The sequence below is a fragment of the Alexandromys fortis genome, unplaced genomic scaffold (assembly GCF_014885135.2).
Source record: "Alexandromys fortis isolate MF-2015 unplaced genomic scaffold, M_Fortis_MF-2015_v1.1 scaffold_17, whole genome shotgun sequence".
Classification (NCBI taxonomy): Eukaryota; Metazoa; Chordata; class Mammalia; order Rodentia; family Cricetidae; genus Alexandromys; species Alexandromys fortis.
Window position 1 is genome coordinate 5994093 of NW_026067896.1, and position 23436 is coordinate 6017528.

The following is a 23436-nucleotide window of genomic DNA, read 5'->3' on the forward strand; positions in this document are numbered from 1 at the left end:
CAGGTAAGATTTTTTTTTTGACAGCTTGCTCTTTGAGTGCAAATTCAACCCCTTGACTGGTCATTTGAAATCCTGGTGGCCAGGGCCAGTCAGTCTGATGACTGACCTTGGGTGCTAGGGTAACTTCCTGCAGAACCAGGCCACAGCACATTCAGAAATTACAATCCATACTCTAGGAATGCAGAAAAGACCATAGGAACACTTTTGCTCATAAAATTCATTGGAGGGGAAAATGTTTTTTTTTTGTTTTGTTTTGTTCTTTTTTTTTTTTTTTTGGTTTTTCTTAAAGGTATATGAGCTAAACCTGGCATCAGACACCTGGGTCTCATGCTCTCCAAAACATTAGTTCACAATCTTTCGAGAACGTTCTGATACCTTTTAGTTTATAGGGCAAAACTTTCAGCTCAGATACTTGAGCAGTGACCAGAATCTGATGTGAATCATACTGTTTACTTTGTGAAAGTATCTCCATATGAGATACTTTCCTGAAGGAAAAATAATAATAATAAATAAACACAGTGGACAGAATTCAGTCTAAGAGAGGAAAGACCTAGTGAGACTCCATCACAAGAAGAAGCCGAAGAAACCCTTCTGAAAGAACAGAAGAGTCAGGGAGCCCCGGGCTTTTGCCTTTCCCTAGCTTTCCTTCAATTTCCCATCCCAAAAACTGTGGCCACAGTGCTTCTGATCAGTCACACAGCTAACCCCTTTGAAATGAGGAAGATGGTCACGTTTCTTTGTTTCTGAGCTCAATGCCAACCAGTATTTCTGGAGGAGTTTAAGCTAAGTAATAACGCCACTGGTATTTGAAATCCCAAACCACCTGCTCCGTGGAGTGAGTTCGCTGTGCAAACGTGTGCTCCTTAAAGATGCTGCAGCATCTCAGGGTTATAAAGGAGACCCTCCAGCCAGCGCGTACCAGGTGTTCCTGCAATGCAATGTGTACAGACATAGTCTACAACCTGGGGTGTTCAGATTGCTTCTTTGAAAGGGTTCGCTGGATCATTGATAAGCTGGCTAGCTGCATTTACTTTTAATCTCAAGCGTAACTAAGTGAGTTTGTGGGCCCAGTCAAAACAAAAACATTCCCATAAACAACCACATGCAGTCTCCTAAATGGATTGTTTCGGTTGGTGTGTGTCATTTCCTGCTTTGTGAGGAAAATTTAACTGAGTTAATAGAGAAGCAGCTACCAGTCATCAACCAGGTTTCATAGCCAAAAGGAATACTCCAAAATACTCCTCTAAAATACGGACATTGTACAGAAAGGGCTGTGTAAACAGGGCCCCAGTGGATATATTTTAATTCATATCTAACATATATGTAAGACAATCATATTCTTAGCGTTAGCGTACACCTGAATGTCTCGCTGTATGTGTCTCCATGATCCCTGGCCTATTTCTTCTTCTTCTTCTTCTTCTTCTTCTTCTTCTTCTTCTTCTTCTTCTTCTTCTTCTTCTTCTTCTTCTTCTTCTTCTTCTTCTTCTTCTTCTTCTTCTTCTTCTTCTTCTTCTTCTTCTTCTTCTTCTTCTTCTTCTTCTTCTTCTTTTTCCTCTTCCTCTTCCTCTTCCTCTTCCAATTATGATCCTAAAGCCATCAGAATGGCATTAGCTGAATTTCAACTGACCACTTGTGTTAGAAAAGTTTGTAATTTGAAGGTTGGATTGACGTTAACCTAAGATTACTTAGGAAAAAACTTATGAGGGAAAAAAACAGAATATAGTTTTCACCTGACTTTAACATTTAGCACTCAGTATCCAGTAACCAATTTTCCAGTTCTTAAGCAATTAAATGTGCCATTAACTACAGAGGAAAGGTTACCCACAGAAGAGATGAAGAATGAAAGCCTTCCTGTAATAAATTATAAACTGTTTTAATGTAAATAGTGCAAGAAGTGCACTTTTATTTTCTGTGAAGTAGATGAAGGATAATCATTGTATTTAGCTTGCAGTTCAGCCATTTGTCCATCTCCTCTGACCAAAAAAAAAAAAAAGGAATTTAATAAGTGCATTCACTGGTTCAAATAGCACAGGCACATTCAGAGCTGCAGATCGAGTCTGATTTTCCTCCAGGAACCCTCCGGGAAATAGCTGGGTGTCCTATAAAACGATTTCAGGCATGCCAGCCTGGGGAAGTTTAATGCCCTCAATGCCCCTGCTACCAATAACAAATGAAAAATGGTAAAGATTGTTTTAAAAACAGGAAAGACCTTTTGCAAAATGCATTTTGATTTATTGCTGTGTATTGTGCAGATCTTTATCAATTATTCTTATTCTCTTTTATTCAAAAACCACTGTGAACTATGAGTTGGCATGTTACTGGATACAGAAAAAAAGGCATTAATCAACTCTAAATAAACAAGCGCACAGATCTATCTCACAACTATGAAGTAGTTAACACATTTTAAAGCAATTTTATGATAGAAAGGAGGGCTAAGAGAGTAATGCTTCATTATCTGCACTCCTCTGTGCTGGGCTTCCTTTTGATTGTCTTAATGAAGCAGCTGGCCCATTGTTTCCCTTTAATTCCTCTATTGTTTTAAGAATATGTCACAGCTCTTTATTCTTTTATCAGGTGCTGTGCAGGAGGACCCACACAATGCCTCACAGTCCTACTGTATTTGCTGAGGCACAAAGAAACCTCCAAAGCGGTTTTCAAAGAAGGGGCACCCATAATTTATAAGTTCCCTTCCCGGCAGTCAACTCCACTGTCAAGAATTTCAGGAGCGTTGGATTTGAATTCATTATAAAAACTGTATTAAGCAACACATCTATGTATAGACCTGAGTCCCATGTTCACATCTAAACCCTGAGGTGGAGGAACACGTCTATGTATGAATCTGAATCCCATGTTCATGTCTAAACCCTAAGGTGGAGGGACATGTCTAGTATAGATCTGAGCCCCATGTTCACATTTAAACCCTGAGGTGGAGGAACACGTCTATGTATAGATCTGAGTCCCATGTTCACATCTAAACCCTGAGGTGGAGGCAGTGGCCCACAACATGACGTGCTGAAATGAGGGAGTCGTTTTGCTTTTAGAGAATCATCCCAGTCAGTTGAGTTCCACTTTTGAAGAAAGATTAGTTTTCAGAAAGAGGCATCAATTCCATTTTATAAATAACTTTGTAAAAATAAAAGAAGTTAATGATGCAATAAGTAAGAGAAGTAAGGATTTCCCTTTTCAAGAAAGCTGTGTGTGTGTGTGTGTGTGTGTGTGTGTGTGTGTGTGCGTGTGTGTGTGTTCCCTACACAGGATGACCTTCACTCATTACTAACTGTGCTCTAACCCACACATGCCATCTTGTTTCATTGTGTGTGAAAGACATAGACATTTTAGATTAGTGTAGAAATACCAATCTACCACTTAAGAAGCCTGAATGTGGGTTAGTATGTAGAATAAGTATTTTATATTCCATAGCTATTTAAATATTTGGTCCAGTCAGACATAGCTGCATTTTCCTCCAAATGTCTGTGAAAGCCACAGATGTCAAAATACATACAAAGGTCTGATTCATAGGATGACTCTACATAGGAAGGTTGTTTCCTTCCTTATCAAATGCCTGTATCTGGGGGGATGTTTTAATGATTCCCCTAGTGTTTCCAGTTTAAAGAAAAGAAGTAAGACTCAACGACTTAATGCTTTGGAGTAAAGTTACTAACTTCAGCTTTAAAAATAATTCTAAGAAAAGCCATTGCCATAAATCCTTATTTACAAAGCATCTATTTCTTTTATTTTGTATTGATAGGAAAGGGTAGTTGTTTTTTAGCTTAAAAAAGTTTTCATAAGATTCCTATCTCTTTGCTTGAGGCTCTTTATCCTACTGTATAGTGAGGCAGAGCAGTGAAAAACCTAAATACTATTTAATTGGTTCAATTTTCTACATATTTTTATGCTAAGCACAGGTCAGTATCTTGATGAGCCCACTGGTTGTGCCAGATGTTTACAGCTTCCCATTGCTTGCGTTTTCTTATTTTTACAAAGCAAGCACGTCTATCAATTGCACAGATAAATTAGAAAGAAACATGTAGAGACATAACACATGAGAAAGAGTTTTCAGCGTGCTATGTAATTATTAACCTGATTTTTAGCATTGTAAGAAGCTGTGGATTTCAGATAGCATGGATGAAGCTACATGCTTTTATTCTGGGTATATTTTGCTTATGCAGACTCTATAGGTATGGTCGAACAATATAATTGAAGCTTTGTCAGCTCTGTATCCTAGCAACAGATAATACTGTTAGGTGACTGAATTGCTCCTGGTTGACAAGTAGGGAGTATTTTTGTGTTTATCATGTTTGCTAATGATGGGATCCTTTCCAAAAGTCCCGTCTTAATCTTAATTAGAGTTTATCGGCAAAGGTCTGTGTGGCATTGTACAGACACTCATTTCCCAATAAAATGTGCAAGTGAAAATTTTGGCAGAATGGGGAGATGCTTGAGGCTACTGCTTCTAGCAAGGGGAGCACGGAATTTCTAAAATATAATCAGGTCTGAACTGTGACTTTATTCTTTATTACTGAAACTTGTAGGACACTTCATTGCAGTTTTGACACCAATTATGAGGGGGAGAATTATGGGCTTCCTGCTAGGCACCATCTCTGTTTGTACAAGAACCTTGATCATAAATATTCCTGAGAAGCACAAGTGAAGGGTTTTCCAGGAATGTCAAGGTCTTGGTAGTTGTTGCTTTTTACAGAACCTTGAATGCATTTGTCCTTTGCTACAAAGGGAGTTTGAAGACCCAGGAAACTGATTCTGTTTGAAGTAAAGAGATACAGACCTTTCCATTTGGTGGGGCCCTGGGAGGCAGCAGGTTATTGTCATCAGATAAAAACTCCATGTCTGTGAACTGTAAATGTGATTTTTCTTTTTTTCTCTGATGTACGCCATAATCTTTCCACAGTTGGGTTATGTCCATCATTATCCGTAATTCTTATTACCAAGCTACGTACCCTCAAACAATACAAAAGCAAGCTTTTCCAAAACCAAAAACAACTCACAGATTTACTGAGTTCCTCGTGGCTTAAACAAATCCAAGAATGCTAAGAATTTTCCTCCTCTATTGGCCATGTTTACTGGCTCACCCAGTATTTCCATATTCTTTACATTTAAAAAGGAAAGGGAACACTCAAAGCAATTTTCTGTTGTCAATTTCTGAGTTCCAAAATGGATCTTCTCTACCAAATTGCCTAAACACTCTGATGAGTCAGTTCAGCATGAAGAGAAGTTATCTTTCATAGACACTCACTCTATACCATACAAGTTTCCCAAAGTTCAATACATGCCCATTGTGCCTTATTCTACTGGTATGAATTCTGGAGATGTTCTTAAAAACACAGCTCAAAATTCCCTCTAATAGCCTTTGATTTGATCCATGAGGGACAGACAAAGCCTTGAAATCAGCAGAGAATTAAAGTTCTCTATGGGATCGCCAGTGTAGAAAAGATGCCTGGCCAGCACTTTGGGGCATGTAGAATCTTGAAATGCCTTTATATATCTGTTTCAACTTGCAACCTAATCAGGAAGCTGGTAAAATGTTACTTTAAATGAGCACTAACAACAGCTTAGTATTAGTGAGTTAGTATGTGAGGTGCTTAAAATTGTACCTTTCCATGTGGTGCTATTCCAAGGGTTCAGTATTTTAAGGACTCACCTTAGAATCCAGGATCTCCTACATATCACAAGCTGTGGAGGTTTTTTCCTCCAGTCTGTAGCTCTTCCTTCCCCAGCTCTGCACAATCTCTCTGCCATCTTCCCCACATTATTTTATAAAATGAACCACAGGTGGCCTTTCTGCTTCAGGGACCAACAGGTAGCCCTGTGACATCAACCCCCTGATGTTTCCTGTGGAATGGAAATCAACATCTACAGAGTAAAGATCCATTACCCCAAAACCTTCCCTTCACTGAATTTTCCTCTTTGCAGTATGACTTTCTAACCTCATAGCAACACAGTAAAATGGAAATCAGCTCCAGTCAACTCATTGCTTCCTTGTGAAAAGTCATTGAGAAAGTTTATGCAGAGCCCTTAGTACACCACGGAGTTATAACACATAGTGACTACTGAATAAATGGACAACAATTATTCCTCTTAGACGGTTGTTCACAAGAAGATCTCGATAATGTAAAGGCGATCTCTAGCTTATATCTGCCATTTTCTGTGCCCGTGTAAAGAACTTTCCAAGATGCTACATCAACTATCAAGTTAAGATTAGAACTAGACTGTCTCACCCACCAATTTCTCTTTCCAACTCTGCTTGGCATTGAGTACAAATAAATTTTCAGTAATTTCACATACCCAGTGTGCTTCATTGTCTGCCAAGACTTCCATAGAACAGGGACATTCTTTCCTGCGTGATGCTGAAAAGAAAATAGTAAAAGGTTTAGCAATTGAGCAAATATTACATTGTCATATATATATACTTTATACCTTAATGTCATTCTTTTTGCATTTAAATAAACATGTCGTTATTGTAAACTAGTATACTGAAAATTTGCTTGGTTTAAATCTGAGGAAATTATGTGTGTTTCTTTCTATAAAAGCCCAAGAACATCTATTTAAGACTTCTAAACTTCCATCTGTATGGAGATATAACAGGGCTGTTATCTCGTCCCTAGAGCCAGGTGCTCATGATTAGACTTCCAACACTATGGGTAAAATATACTTCTTTTTCTTTGTAAGTAGCCTGTCTCAGGTATTTCATTTAAAAAAAAAAAACAGCACTGGTAACAAGCAGAAACCTGAAGCTACCATGTAAGTAATAAATAGCGCTAGTAATTTTCAGTGGGTGAAAGAATCCAAAATGTACTCCAATGAGAAGAGAATGCTTGCCAATAGTCTCCCTCACTGGTGCATTGCTTGACTGGGTCCCTTAAAGTAACTTTGTGTGACTCTGTGGTTGGGATGTTATTGGCTCTACTTCAGCCCCAAGGTGTAAGTCAGAGGCTTCAGCCCTTTGAGGATGGTAGCGAATGTCTAAGGTCTTTAGGACTAAGATGGAGGCCCAGTGACAGGGCATTGAGTCAGCTGGAGTGTATCTTCGAAGAATTATGAGACCCCGGAACCATCTCTCTCCGACTTCCTGTTTGGAAATGCAAACACATCTTCTTACTCATGCTTTAATATTAGTCCCAGGGGCTTCCCAACAGCCAGGCGCTCATGATTAGCATTCCAACACTATGGGCAGAATATACTTCTGTTTCTTTGTAAGTAGCCTGCCCCAGGCATTTCATTAAAGAAACAACACAGATTTACACAACTGAAAGCTGGGAAAAGAGAAAGCTTCATCTTCTTACTTATTTTCCTATGCTTTCTTTCATGGAAAGACCTTATAAAGGTCACATGAATAACTCTCACTAAGGGAAGAAATGCATAGGTTTTGTGTTCTTACAAGATCTATCTTAGTGAAGACATGAGACTATAATTTTGTACAGAGTTTTAAAGGTACAGTACACATACCACAAAAATTGCTCTCTTGACCATTTTAGTCATCATGCACATGGTTTTATACAGCCATCCATCTCTAGAAATTTCCATTCTGCAAAGGTGAACCTCTGTTCCTTCTAAACACAGACTTTCATTCCCTGCTTTCTTCTTACAGGTAAAATCAGGCAGTGCTTGTCTTTGGGGAATAGCTTCTTTCAGTTAGCACGTTGTCCTCACAGTTCATCAGACTGTAGAATTTCCCTTATTTTTAAGTTAAGAATATTCAATGGTCCATTATGACACTTTTGCCTTATCCATTCATCTGCTGGTGGGTATTTAAGTTCTCTTCCTGTTTGAGCTGTTGTGACAGGTTTTTATGCTACAGGGTGTATGTTCATGTGTGTGCAAGTGTCTCCTCAAGATCATGCCTTCAGCACTTGGGAGATATCTATAAGTGAAATTCTAAATTACAGGCAATTACATTTTCAATTTTTAAGAATTCCAACCTTGTTTAATTTTATTTTACTTCCAACTCTACAGGTGTCCCAACATCCTAACCATAGCTTGTTATTTGCTATTGTTTTAAAAGATAGTTACGCTCCTGTTCTAAAACCAAAGGTAATACTGTGTGTTTACACTGAACATTAGGTTAAATATTTAAAGGACTTAACATTCTTATGCCTCTAATTTGCTTCAGAGCGAGCGCTGCAACCACACTGCATGCGATACGACCCTGAATTGGCAGCATCTGCTAAGTCTAAAGCAATTAAGCTGGAAACTGGTCCGCCTGCCTCTTCGAGCCATCACTGATTGCTAGAAACTAATTCCAGTTCTAATTGGTCAAGATGCAGTCCACAGGAATAGGTAGCTTCTGTCTTCTCTTTGGAAGTGAGTTAGCTGCTTTCTTGGAACACAGATGCCTTTGCTCACCGTTTCACTGCTTTGCCATTTCTCTTTTTTTTTTTTCTTTCTTTTTATTTATTTACTTATTTGGTTTGTTTTGGTTTTTGTTTTCTTTTTTTTTTCCAAGACAGGGTTTCACTGTAGCTTTGGAGCTTGTCCTGGAACTTACTCTTGTAGACCAGGCTGGTCTTGAACTCACAGAGATCCTCCTGCCTCTGCCTCCGAGTACTAGGATCAAAGGTGTGCGCCACTACCGCACAGTTGCTTTGCCTTTTCTGATGACTCTCTTTTCTCTTGGATTTGGCATAGCAGTGAGACATTTGAATAATGGCTCCAATTAGACCAAACCAGATGTGCTTTTCTGTCATCTTTATATTTTTTCAAAGGCATAGCTGCCTCATAGATACACTCACCTAGAAGCTTTTCCAGGATCTCAAACTTTGCCTTTTCAAAATATAATGTATTATGGGCACACATGTAAGCCCTCTTCCTCTCCTCTCTCTAGCAATCTCTGTGTCTCTGTCTTTCTCTCCATCCCCCTCTCTCTTTCTCCTCCCATCTCTGGTCCACATTGGGATTATGAAGTTAAAAACACCAAAGTCCAAGCCAGGATTGTGCCACTGGCCACACACACACACATGTCTTGGAAGTTAACATTTTTAAGCTTCCGTTTCCTCCACCCTAGGAGGGAACTGTCACCTCATGGAGTAATTGGCAGGTTTAAAAAAAAATAAAGTACATCAACTACGTTTCACCTCCAGCCCAAAGAACGCTTCTGACCTCTACGAGTTCTGAATGCTTCTGACCTGTACAAGTTTCTGTTGTTGTCATTGTAAGGGTGTAATGACAATCTAAGGTGTTACTACTGCACCTTCCTGTCAAGGTAGGGCCACAACCGCAGTCCCCATTTGTATTCCAAGGTCCTTAGCCTTGGTGTCATCTCAACACTTCCTTTCTTTTTCTTCTGAGAATATCATCACTCCGGCCCTGTCTCTCCTGTGTCTCTTCAATGTGACTCTGTTACCCCTCATCATTTATATTTATGCCCCCTGAACTAGTACAATAACCTCTGAACAGCTTGGTATAGCATGTCCCTGCCTATAAATTTTTCTCTAGATTACACAGAGAGGGAAACATATCTGTTAATAATGCATTTACTCGTTAAAATAAATGTGTGTCTCTGCCCAGCATGAGGCAGATATAATTGCATTCCCTTTATACTTAAGGGTTTTCCACCTGATCTAAGGCTTTTATGAGGAACCCTGACAAAAGCTATCACCCTCACCATGGCCAATTTCAAGCTAGGAGTAGGATATCAACCAGCACACTGAAAGTGTGGCTTTCTATTCTTCATAGAAAGAACACAGACAGGCTGGTTCCAGGACCCAAGAGCCCCAAATCCATACCTTCTCCCTCAGACACTCAACTTAAGGTTTGTTTTAAAGCCAGGTCCTCCCCTAATTCTGTACTTGCTCACATGTTCATTCCATGTCCGCTAGTGACAAGTCTGCCTGTTCCTACTTACACAGACACTAGATAACCCCCTGCTACTTGTGCCAGATCCAGTGAAATGTTACTTTGGATGGCTTGCCTGATTCCACAAAGAAGAGTCAGCTATGATGTGATATACACTTGGATTTATTTGTTGGCGTATGTGTACTCTGATTGGGCGCTGTGCATATGGCGCACAGCCCAGTCTGACACACACGGCAGAGACGTCACAACACTGAATAAGGGATGAATGAACGAGGTCAAGAATTTAATCCAAAACAACTTCCTTGTCCAATCTACGCAGTACGTATTCAGTCCGATGCGGTCTTTCAAAGTGAGGCTCTCCGAGTAAACCACGAAATGGAAACTAGTAGCGACGATGGAATATGAAACATCCCAGGCGCACCTGAAAATGCAGACGTGTACGACAAGTATCAGTTGCTTAGTCTTTGCTGTCCGGGGGGGGGGGTGCAGTCTCCTACACCACAGGACTCAAAGGGAAATCCACCATTTCAATGTATTGTGATTGTGTATCTGAGGGGCTAAGGGAAGAAGACACTCACGCTCTTGATGATTTCCGTCCGACATTTTCTTTCATCTTCTTTTGTATTCTGAGTCTGTGTTCTATATTCTCTTCTCATATCTCCATCCACAAATGTCCCTTCTGTCTCTCTTGATGCTTTCCTTCTAACTCTCTTAGTGTTTCCCTCCCCAATTTTCTCATTCTTGATGTTTTCCTTCTCATTCTCTCTTTATTTGTTCTTATTCTCCTCCTTCTTTATTTTTCCTCGATAGCTGTATACCCCAACAAAAATCTGTCAGGCAATAGATATTACAATGTGGTTACATTACGCTTTTTGACTGAACAATTGCAATGAACACAAGTAAAGACAGCATGTTTTCCGTTTCCCTTACGTGATTAAACATTTTACGTATTACAGGTGGAAAACTAATTATCCCAAGAATCTACGTTCATACAAAGCAATTTGTTATAGATTAACAGTGTAGGCAAGTAAGGTATTCTTTTACTGATAGACTGTGTTTTGTGGTCACAAAAAAAGAACCAATAACTTTCTTAATTATCTTGAAAGGTAATCTCATAAGGAATCTTAAAGGAATCACAAACCTAAACTTTTATATATGAAAAGCAATCAGTCATCTCTACTTTAAATCTTTAGGGTATATATCCACTCATCAATAGTTTTGTTGTTGTTGTTCTTGCTGTTGTTTTAACCAGGAAGCTGAGGGCAGAAATGGGTACAAGAAATTGATCATCACCTTTGGTCATCAACCAATTGTAACAAGCAAGGCCTGTCAGCTACTGATAAGTGGGCTGCTTTGTTCCCCGCCCTTAAAGAGTTCCTCACTCAGCCATGGGCCTTTCTAAAACTTCAGATTGTCTTCTTGGGTTTTTCACCTCAAAGCTGTTTAACAGAAACTTCTTAGTCGAACCTTAAGTTATTTCCAAAGCTTTGTTTCAGCTGTGATGCCCTCTGCCACCTGTGAACTCACCTTCCTACATTAAGATGAGAAGAATTTAAACTAGCTGGGACACTGGGACTCAACTGTTTCTCTTAATCCTTAGCCTAAGTCACAGTCTATATGGTTCTTTAGTAGAAACTCATGTGTTCTAGCTGTGTGATAATTGCTTGGTTTTTTTTTTTTTATCATCAAAACTCTATTTCGCTGCTCTTGCAGAGGACTCGAGCTGGAGCAGTTTTGTTCTGAGCTGCTGTCTTGTACTCCCAGCCCCATATTCATGCCTTACATAGATCTTTATTTGTTACTTATTTTCTCTGACTCTTCCCTTTGGTTTAGATTTCACCTTGAAACAAAATTTTTCCTTATAATTTTACGATACCATGTCGGCCTTAATTATATTAAAAATTTACTAATCATTATCATTAAAAAACAAAACAAGAAACTCTATTTAAACTAACATTCTTATTGTCAATTAGACAGTATGGCTTAGGAAGAAATGATTTTCGTAATAATCCACAGTAAAAACATCAAAACATCCAGGAGAGCAGGATATACCCGAGAGATGACCATACTACATTAAGGGCAATGGGGATCTCTTCACACGGTGCCAGATACCAGAGGAAGATGGGAGAGGCATGCGTGTAAAGGCATAGCAACAGCAAAAGTCACTCTGGCATCTGTGGTCTTAGGGCCTTGGCTTTCCAAGTTGTACACAGCAAGATTTTGTTTCATGGTGGGCCAATCCCCTGAAGCCAATGGTCATCTGCTGTTCCTCTAACACAGCCACCGGCACTTAGTAATGTAGATAATCATATCTTTGTTGTATGATTTTTTGCACAAAGTATTTTTTCATTTTGACTTTATTTATTGGATGTTTCGGCTAAAGACTCTGCAGAGGTATGCCATCATCTTTGTAGCTCACTACAGTGACCATGACCTACTCTGAGTAGAGGCAGTGTCCTAGGAACTGATATGAGACCTGTCTTTCCTTTCATGTCTGGCAATCAGAGCTGGATTAACCAAGAGTGTGAATGCCATACTTGAAATCTAATGGTTCTGTGACCATGCTGCGAAATAAACCCAACTGCGGTTACTGACTTTTCCATTTCCACCCTTACTCCATAGACTAGCTAATAAACTGCATTCCAGAGGAGAGATAAGACACCGTGATTAACACGTCTACCACCACGAGGAGTAAGATGTGTGTATATCAGAACAGGCAGAGCATCTAAATGCAGAGGTTCCCAGAGCAGGAATGGTCCCGAGGGGAAACAGCACATCACAGGCTTCCAACTCCTTCTCATTCCCCAACGTTGTAATTTTGTCTTCTGCAATCTGGAAAAGAAATTTTTTTCAACAAAAAAAATAAATCTGTTTTATTTCGACTACAATAAACCTGTATGCTTTGAGAAATATTAGCATCAAAATGTGGTTGGGGCAGGCACGTGGTTGCCCTGTGGTATTTTGCTATCTTCACATTTTAATTTAAAATCGGTCATAAATTAGAGGACTATAATCTTTCTTTTTTTTTCCCCTCTTTTTCCACAGACACATACCCTCCTGGGTTGTGTTTTGTTTGCTAACTTTAAACCTTGGTTAATTGCCCGCCGTGTTTCTGAAGCGTCATCTTTAGTCTTCCGTGCGGCTCCGCCATGTCATATACTGTTCTTATCTCCACGAGATTTGTACAAGTTGTTTAAAAACCATGATCTCCGAGGCTGGAAAAAAAATGAAGTGCACTTGAAATGACAGTTATGCTGAAAGATAAGCAGAGCAATGCGACCTATCAAAATGGGTACAATTTTTCTCAGCTAATGAGCACAATATACAGCGTCCCAGTACATACACACCGGGGGGCGCTTTGTAAAATATCAAGTACACCACATTATTGCAGACATAACTGTGTGGGATATGTATCTAGGCCTGAGAGTGGAGATAACAAAATATAAGTGCTTTGCCTGTCTAAACATGTTAAATAAATGAGTGCTCACTATCACAACCCAATGCATTAGAAGATGGACTTGCATAGTTAATTTTTCTTTTTAATGCGCTGCACGTGATCATTTGAAATGCAGAGCCGGAGTCTATCTCAGTGTTTGAAGACAAGGTTCCTTTCATTTAAACAAATCTTTATTGAAATAAGCCCTTTTGAAAAGAACCTTTGGTGTATCCTCTTTTGCAGAAAGTTCCATCAGGGTAAATGGCGATAAAGAAGGGACATGGCAGGGCATTGTATAAGATCACCCGCCAGAGTAAAAAAGGACATAGGTGGCCGTAACAGAGGGAGGTTGGATTCCCTGCGATCACACTTTAAGCACCCTAGATTTCACAAACTGTTGTTTGCTTCCTCTGTGATTTGGGACATCTGTACTCACAGTGTTTAAGGACTGGAAAAGTGGAGAGGAAGACAGAGGGAGGGAAAACAGTCTCTTCTTCCATTAGCTAATGAAATAGTAACTTCAGAAGCGTGTCTGGAGTAAAGTTTTGCAACTGTGTCCTTCCCATGCGGGTTTCCAGGCATTCCATCAATGTCATACCGGGCTAAAGATTCAGGCAAGAGCCTGGAAGGCAGAACATTGGCAAAACTCCACAGATTCTATCCATATTTTCCCTAGTTTTCTCCTACTGTTAGTTCTAAACATGTTGCTTCATTTCAGGAGAGCATTTGTCCACTGAGGCTGGTTGCAACACACAGCTGCAGTCGGATCAAACGCCTTTCTCTGTCAGTGTTTATGTGAACACCATGAGAAGAGGCTCCTGACGTCGGTCTAGCATGCAGGCAGCCCATGCCTTCCTTCTGTGTCAACTCTTTCTCCTCTCTTCTCTCTCTCCTCGCAGGGGGCCAGCTTTGGTGCACCACTACGAAGGCCATCTCAGAGGGTGAAGAGCTCATTGCCTTTGTGGTAGATTTTGACTCGAGGCTACAAGCTGCCAGTCAGATGACTCTCACAGAAGGGATGTACCCGGCCCGCCTGCTGGACTCAATTCAGCTGCTTCCTCAGCAAGCTGCCATGGCTTCTATTTTGCCCACAGCTATTGTCAATAGTAAGTGCTGAGTGCTCTAGCCCAGCTTTGTGGGGGTGATGGGTATTTACAGGAGAGACAAGCAGCTGGGAGCAGACATTTTCTTCAGTTTGTGGCTAGAAGTGTGTGTGTGTGTGTGTGTGTGTGTGTGTGTGTGTGTGTGTGTGTGTGTGTGATGTGTTTGCTTCATATGTAAATGCAGGGGGGGAAACATGACCTATTATGTCAGATTGCATTCCTAACTGTCACCCACACTAAAAGCTGTCCTTCTCTACCTGTTGAATAATACTCAACTGTACTTAGCAATGACAAGCCTTGGTGATTCCCTAGTATCAGGTATTTGCATTTGTTAAGGGCCATGGAATTTAAAAATTTGAAAAAAAGAATATGAATTTGAAAATAATATTTTATTATATATACTACTAATAAAGAATATATAGTCTTAAGTTGATGTGAAGCTCTATTGTACAATTATTAATTATTATATTATTTGAAAATAACAATATCAATTATTAGCTACAAATAAACTGGTACAAGTACATAGAGCTTTTGTTTATATCCTTTTAACCTGGATGAAGGCCTAGTAGCCTGCACAAATCAAAATATTTGCTGGTTAAAAGAAAAGGAAAAAGAAATGAATAAGCTTTTAATATTTTATAGAGAACTATGAAATATACTGTCACAATGAACACTGAACTAGTTTGGATACACATAAAGGGGTACTTCATATGGTGGACAGTCAATGGTTCAAGGGCTCTCAGGTTTGTTTTCTGAGATCTGCTTCTGTTGAGCTCTCTGTGGGAAACAAAAATGAGTAGCCATCCCACTCCAAAATCAGCTGCAAGGAAAGAACGATACTAATGCTGGCAATAAAAATGCATCTAGTCTTTACATAATCTTGAAAATCTAATGGAAAATAAATGTAGACAGCAATAATATCTTCACATTGGTGTAAAAATATCCAACCATAATTATGATGAAAGACATTCACAGGTGGTTCTGAAATCACTATGCATCCAATCAATAAGCCCAGGACTTCAGTCCAATGAATTTCTATTTGATTTTTTTTGTTTGGTTGGTTTTGGCTTTGTTTTTCGAGACAGGGTTTCTCTGTAACTTTGCAGCCTATCCTGGAACACACTCTGTAGACCAGGCTGGCCTCAAACTCACAGAGATCAGCCTGCCTCTGCCTTCCAAGTTCTGGGATTAAAAGTGTGCACCACCACCGCCCAGCCTTCCTTGATTTATTTAATGGAAAAGTTTTTATTATCTTTATTTTGATTTTTATTGCATGGACCATGAAACAATGTGACTAACTTGGACTTGAGGCAAAATAATTTTATTACAAGGGATTTCAAATAAATTTACTCAATTATGATTCTCTAGTGTGTATTATTAATTACATATATGAATATACCTGTTTACTTTTGGTAGCAAGGAAATATTTAATCTCAAATGATCTAATATAAACCTAGATATCATTTGTGTCCTGAAATCAATCAGTTGACATGACTCTGCTGAAGTATCCACCGTATTAACTATGCAGCCTCATGGATAGTGTAAATGTACTTAACTGGGTAACAATGGGTTAAATAATACAGAGACATCAATCCGTCATTTTGAAGTTGCTTCTATCTTCCCTCCACTAGAATTTGATCCTCAGTTCTTTCTCATTTCTAACTCATGGTTCCACAGAGCTGTTTTCTTTGTCTGACCATCAGTGACGCATTCATTGTTCACGAATGAGAAGCCTGGCTCTTTCTGTGGAGTTTTAGAACTCTCTTAAGACTTCCCCTTGTGTCCCTCTGAATTCATCTCAGAAATACCAAATTCCACATGTCTAGCTTGACCCTCTGTTCCCCAAAACCTTCTGGACAGTGTTCAAAAACCCTGTGTCTACAATACAGGGACCAGGCTGGATCAGCCCACAAAATACCTTTGCCTTCGCCTACAATTTTCTGCTCTATTGCATCTACTCATTTCTGCTCCTCTGTGTCACTTTGTCATCCAAACAGTATGGAAGTATGTTTAAGGCTAAATTCCAGTCTCAATGTAACCCTTTATACTAGTGGTTCTCAACCTATGGGTCGAGATCCCTTTGATAAGCCTCCTTCTCCAAAAATATTTATATTATGATTCATAGCAATAGCAAAATTATGGTTATGAAGTAGCAAGGTTGGGGCTCACCACACCATGAGGAAGGTTGAGAAACACTGTTTTACATGTTGCGTACAAGGTAATTAACTGTGGTTTCTTCAGCTACCACTCCATGAGGAGGAAAAACATACATGTGAAGACATGTTCTGTGAAAGATGTAGAAATCACACATCACAGCCCAGCTTCATAAACTTGTTCTGACTGAGGCTGTTATCCAAGCCTCATTTTATTTCGCTTAAATAATTGCATCTGGCTCCTGCCACTCCCGAGTGTTTCTTCTTCCGCATTTACTACCTTTAAAACCACCCTGCTCTTGCGTGAGGCCCTGTTTCTCCATCACTGAGAACAAACGAACGCCTCTCCAAAGAGTCTGCAAGATGTTCCATACTCTGCCCTGCCCTTGCCTCAACAGTACCACACAGCTGCTGCGCCTTCAGCCACGTGCCCCCAGCTCCTGTGGCTTCCTCTGCACTGTGGTCCTTGCCAAGATGACAGGAAATCTTCAACTGAATCAGTTCATTTCCTCCTCCACATCAGCTCTAAGGAGCAACAAAACCAGCCCTCCAACTGCCTGACTGGCTCCTACCTCTGTCCTGTGCTCCACAAGCCCAGTGGGTAGCACTGCCTAAGCCCCAGATCATCTTTCAGGCTCTCGCAGCAGTAAGCTGTAAAGACTTGTCTACTGACTCTTACCAACTCAGGTGTAAGCTCTTTAACTCTAAGTTCCATCCTCCTGTTTGTTTTGCATCAAACCCAACAGAGATGGGAATGTAAGCTCTTTAGCCCTAGAAGTTTCAACCTCCTGTTTGTTTTACACCAAACCCAGCACAGAGTTTGGCATCTTGTAGGCACTCTGGAATGAATTCATTAAATCAACAAATCATGTCAAGGATGGACATTCAGGATATCTCATTCTAGCCACCACATTCACACCTTTTAAGTAATCACATAAGCCAGTTCTCACCGCTGTAATAAATGTGTGTCTTTCTGTAAACCATAAGTATAAAACGAAATTATATTGGCATAGTCTATAGTATTACATACAGTCTGTGGGAAGTTCAGCAACAGAGGGTACCATTTCTTTAAGAGCCTAGTCCTGATGTACCAAACACCCAAGATCATACTCACCAAAATAAGAAAGATGGAATTAAACATGACGCCACCCCCATTTCACCACCCCCCCCCCAGACTGCAGCTAACATGTTTCTGGTTTCGCTGCAGAGGACATCTTTCCTTGCAAATCCTGCGGCATCTGGTACCGGAGCGAGCGGAACCTGCAAGCCCATCTGATGTACTACTGCAGTGGGAGGCAAAGAGAAGCTGCTCCAGCGTCTGAAGAAAACGAGGACAACACTCATCAGATTTCCAGCCTGTGTCCCTTCCCACAATGCACCAAGAGCTTTTCCAATGCCCGAGCTCTAGAAATGCACCTGAACTCACACAGTGGTAAGGGCCTTTAATGTTTCTGTTGTTGCTTCAGGACACTCTACTCTTTCTACACATGCACACACACACACACACACACACACACACACATATATATATATATATATACCTACTTCTTATCTATTTATAATATGTGCATATAGTTGATAACTANATATATATATATATATATACCTACTTCTTATCTATTTATAATATGTGCATATAGTTGATAACTAGATAGATAGATAGATAGATAATAGGTAAGTAGATAGATGATAGAGAGATATATAAGTAGATAGATAGATAGATGATAGATAGATAGATAATCAGATAGATAGATAAATAGATGGATAGATAGATAAACAGATAGATGGATAGATAATTTTACTGGATCAAACAGTATTCCTGTCTACTGTTTAGATGCAGCATATTTTAACCAAAGGACTTGACTGTGACTTCAGGATCCGCAGCGTTTTCAGACTGTGCTCCCGATCATTACATTCATTTTCCTCTTCAGCAGAACAGCACCATTTCCACTCCCTGTGTTTAACACTACTCATTTTCACTGCTTTACGTACCAAGTGGTCTTTGGAAATTGACCATGGTGTTTTCCATGAGCCGAGGAAGAAATAGTAGGCACATTTCAAAAGAAGTTGCTGTGCAATTGAAGCTGCTAGTTTGGAGTTTCCATCAAAAATTTTCTCAATTACTAGAGTGTATTTGCTTAAAGTTTAAGTGAACTTTATCAAATAAAACTACTCTCAATTCCTTAAGAAAGACAGCAAGTTGGGAGATATTCCAGCTATATTTGAAATGGATCCCAGCTATTAGCTTCCTCTCAGGGCATCCCCATTCTTACAATTTTAAAATGAATTTAAATATATTTAGATTTTTTTCTGTTTTTTTTTTAATATTTTATTTTATTTGAGGCAGGGTCTTTCTATATAGCCCTGGCTGTCCTGGTACTCATTCTGTAGACCAGGCTGGCCTAGAACTCACAGGACTGAGAAGAGAAGCCAGGCCTGTTCTCATCATATACCAACAAACAGAAGCAGAAGTTGTTCTACATGATGCTTGCCTCCACCATCAGTGGCAGGAACTAGTCAGTAACAGAGATTGGTCCACCAGCATGAATGCTGGTCCAAACTGACTTTATTAGCATGCCATTGTCTACCAGTCAAATATCAGTCCTAAAGACAGATAGACCACATTCAGTAAAACCAACAAATAAATAGATTTAGATAAAAGATAAAAAATGAGTCAAGTGGTTGCTAGTACAATGTTGTTTCTTTTTGCATGAAGGTGTTCAGTAGCTAGCAACCACTCTAGTGAATATTCACTTCTTCCTATTAATAGAGCATAGTACTCTATGCTAAAAAAAAAAAATTACAAGCCTAAGCCTTAAGCATGACTCTATTGTTACACAGCTTGATTATTAAAATACTCTTGGGTTTTTTTAGGTTGTTTATTGACCCATAAGGTAGAAGCACTGATAATTCTCCCCTTCTATACCATAACACTCACAAAGAGGCTTGGGAAATTATTATTACCGATGTCACTAAAATGTCAGTGCAAGGCTCTGAAGGATTTCTGTGTCTGTTGTGTGGACACCACAAGCTCTCTAGGAAACGTTCCCATCACCAGGAAGCCAGCAGGTGCGGTTCTCAGCTCTCCTACTTTGTGTGTCTTTGCAGGAGTGAAAATTGAAGAGTTCCTGCCCCCAGGGTCAAGTTTAAAATGCACAGTTTGTAGCTACACGGCTGACTCCGTGATCAACTTCCACCAACATCTCTTCTCCCATCTTACTCAAGCTGCCTTCAGATGCAACCACTGCCACTTCGGCTTCCAGACTCAGCGGGAGTTACTGCAACACCAGGACCTCCATGTCCCCGGTGGCAAACTTCCCAGAGAAGGCGACATGGAGCACTCTCCAAGTGGAACTGAAGACAGCTTACAGCCAGCCACAGATTTGTTGGCCAGAAGCGACCTCTCCCAGGGCCAAAAGGCCTTGCAGACTAAAGATGCAAGCTCAGACACAGAACTGGATAAGTGTGAGAAAAAGACTCAGCTCTTTCTCACCAACCAGAGACCAGAGATACAGCCTGCAGCGAACAAACAAAGCTTTTCTTACACAAAAATAAAGTCTGAGCCTTCCAGCCCAAGACTTGCATCGTCACCAGTGCAACCCAACATCGGACCCTCTTTCCCAGTGGGACCTTTCCTATCTCAGTTTGCTTTCCCCCAAGACATCACGATGGTCCCTCAGGCTTCGGAGATCTTAGCCAAGATGTCGGAGCTGGTGCATCGGCGCCTAAGACACGGGAGTAGCAGCTATCCTCCCGTAATTTACAGCCCTTTGATGCCCAAAGGGGCTACATGCTTTGAGTGTAACATAACATTCAATAACTTGGATAACTACCTAGTTCATAAAAAACACTACTGCAGTAGCCGATGGCAGCAGATGGCCAAGTCCCCTGAGTTTCCGGGTGTTTCAGAGAAGATGCCAGAAGCTGTCAGTCCCAACACTGGCCAGGCTTCTATAAACCTTCTCAACCCAGCCGCTCATTCTTCAGACCCGGAAACGCCACTTCTTCAGACACCATGCATCAACTCTTCCGCCGTCTTAGATCTGATTGGGCCAAACAGCAAAGGCCATGAGAAGGACTTTAACACTCCAGCCAAAAAGCTGTCCACCTCCAACAGCAGCGACGACAAAATAAATGGGAAGCCAGTTGATGTGAAAAATCCCAACGGCCCCTTAGTGGACGGGGAAAGTGACCCAAATAAGACGACCTGTGAAGCTTGTAACATCACCTTCAGCAGGCACGAAACATACATGGTCCACAAACAGTATTACTGCGCGACCCGCCATGACCCGCCGCTAAAGAGGTCCGCTTCCAACAAAGTGCCGGCCATGCAGAGAACCATGCGCACACGCAAGCGAAGAAAGATGTATGAGATGTGCCTACCTGAGCAGGAGCAAAGGCCGCCCCTGGTCCAGCAGAGATTTCTCGACGTAGGCAACCTCAGCAATCCTTGTAGCTCCTCTCAAGAGCCCACCGAAGGGCTAGGAGAATGCTACCACCAGAGATGCGACATCTTCCCAGGAATTGTCTCAAAGCACTTGGAAACTTCGTTGGCCATGAACAAATGTGTTCCGGTTCCCAAATGTGACACGACCCATTCCAGTGTCTCCTGCTTGGAAATGGACGTCCCCATAGATCTCAGCAAAAAGTGTTTATCGCAGTCGGAGAGGACGACCGCGTCCCCCAAAAGGCTGCTAGATTACCACGAGTGCACGGTGTGCAAGATCAGCTTCAACAAGGTCGAGAACTACCTGGCCCACAAGCAGAATTTCTGCCCCGTCACTGCACATCAGCGTAACGACCTAAGTCAGCTTGATGGCAAGGTGTTTCCCAATCCAGAAAGCGAACGGAACAGCCCCGACGTCGGCTTTGAAAGAAACCTGGTCAGATGTGAGAAGAACGGGAATCCGAAGCAGCCCTCTCCCAACGGAAACTTGTTCTCGTCCCATTTAGCAACGTTACAAGGTCTGAAAGTCTTCAGCGAAGCCGCACAGCTCATCGCTACAAAAGAAGAGAACAAACATTTATTCCTTCCCCAATGCCTTTACCCTGGAGCAATAAAGAAGACGAAAGGAGCCGACCAGCTTTCTCCATACTATGGCATAAAGCCAAGCGACTATATCGCTGGTTCTCTCGTCATCCACAACACCGACGCAGAACAAAGCACAAACACAGAAAATGAGTCTCCGAAAGGCCAGGCCTCCTCGAACGGGTGCGCCGTGCCCAAGAAAGATTCTCTGCCGCTCTTGCCCAAAAACAGAGGCATGGTCATAGTGAACGGTGGACTGAAGCCAGACGAAAGGCCTCCGGCCAACCCGCAGCAAGAGAACATTTCCCAGAATGCCCAGCACGACGATGACCACAAATCCCCTTCGTGGATCTCTGAAAACCCACTAGCTGCAAACGAGAATGTCTCGCCAGGAATTCCCTCGGCAGAAGAACAGTTGTCTAGCTTAGCGAAAGGAGTGAATGGCTCCACCCAGGCTCCCGGCAGTGGGAAATACTGCCGGCTATGTGATATCCAGTTCAATAACCTTTCAAACTTTATAACTCACAAGAAGTTTTATTGCTCGTCACATGCAGCGGAACATGTCAAGTGAACTAACTGAGTTAAAAAGGAAAGCAGTTACCTTTGGTACCAGTGTTTAGTATGTTCTTCTAAACAGTCCAGAAAACAAAGGCGCTGTGTGGATTACATCTGGCAATCAGGAGACATTCATTACGGCTGAGTTGAAGACTTAACATGTAATTTCATTACAGACCATTAGTAAAGTGTATTATTGGTGCCATTTTCAAAAACAAAATTAATTTATTTTACCAGCAGTATTCATAGCTGTGGTTATGTTATTTTTTATTTAAAAACTTTATATTAAAGTCATTTGTAATGTTATTGTATAGTTATTGTGTAGCACATATGGTTTGCACTGTATAGTAGCATTGAAAGAAAATAGTCACAAACAATACAGAAGAGCATTTTAGACATAGCTTCAAAAGCACTTGTGTACCCTGATTTTTCCCTTATATGCTGTTGCGGATATCCGTATATGCTAAAATATAACCTGCAAACCTGTTCTAAATACCCACGCTCTAAGTTCGCCTTAAGATTTCAATTCTTGGATAACCGGGCTCCATTTGCACTTTATATTTTAGCAAATACAGTCTCTTCGTCGCTAGGCTTCGCATTCGTATGTAGCCGTATATTTCCGTCCATTCTCTCAAACTTAAACACGTATGTTCATTGGAGATAGCATATTCCTTTCTTGTATAGTACCTGTATTTTCTTTCGCTGATGCAGCCCTGTCTCGATTTTTAAACCTTCGCTGTTAAATGCAATACTTTATAAAGAATGAACAAAATTACTGGAAGCAGTATTGTAAGGAATGGAGTACTTCTAATCGGGTTTTCTCTTTCGAGAGGCACAGTCTAAATCGAAACCCTACATTCAATGCTGCAAGTATGGATTTAATTCATATATAAGATCTATTTAAGTATAAGAGTAGCAATACTGCACCTGGTGATCACAAAGATAATGTTCTACTTCTGATAGAAATAATTTCTCAACCAACGTTGTTACTATGCATGTACACGGATGGAATAAAATTCCAAATTGTTGGAGAAATTTGGTGTCCTGGGCTTTTTCCCCCCTTAAGCGCCAAGGGCAAATTATCCAGCCCTCAGTGTGCCGCACCCTAAAGAGCAACATTTTATCAACTGTTATATGTTCATTCCTCTGCCAGCTTTCAAAACCAGAAGCGAGGTTTTCATTCCTTCTGTTTAATCCAGCTGTTCTCAGTTATACTCAAGGCATACCAACCTAGAGCAATTGCCTTAACACAGTGGTTCTCAACCTTCCTAGCGCTGGACTCTGTCATACAGTTTCTAGTAAGGACTCATAAAATTATTTTTGTGGTTACTTTATAACTTTAATTTTGCTACT

The 23436-nt window shown here is 40.7% G+C and overlaps 1 protein-coding gene across 3 annotated transcripts in view; it reads left to right on the forward strand.

Moving 5' to 3' along the window:
- Zfpm2 (zinc finger protein, FOG family member 2) overlaps positions 1 to 23118 on the forward strand; it is a 418495-nt gene extending 395377 nt beyond the window's left edge. For all 3 annotated transcript variants that reach the window (XM_050162068.1, XM_050162088.1, XM_050162077.1), the window contains 3 exons: positions 14143 to 14349; positions 17707 to 17931; positions 19608 to 23118. In XM_050162068.1, coding sequence (XP_050018025.1) covers positions 14143 to 14349; positions 17707 to 17931; positions 19608 to 22099 — 2924 coding nt within the window. In that variant the 3' untranslated portion in view covers positions 22100 to 23118. The remainder of the gene's footprint in view (positions 1 to 14142; positions 14350 to 17706; positions 17932 to 19607) is intronic.
- The last annotated feature ends 318 nt before the right edge of the window (positions 23119 to 23436 follow it).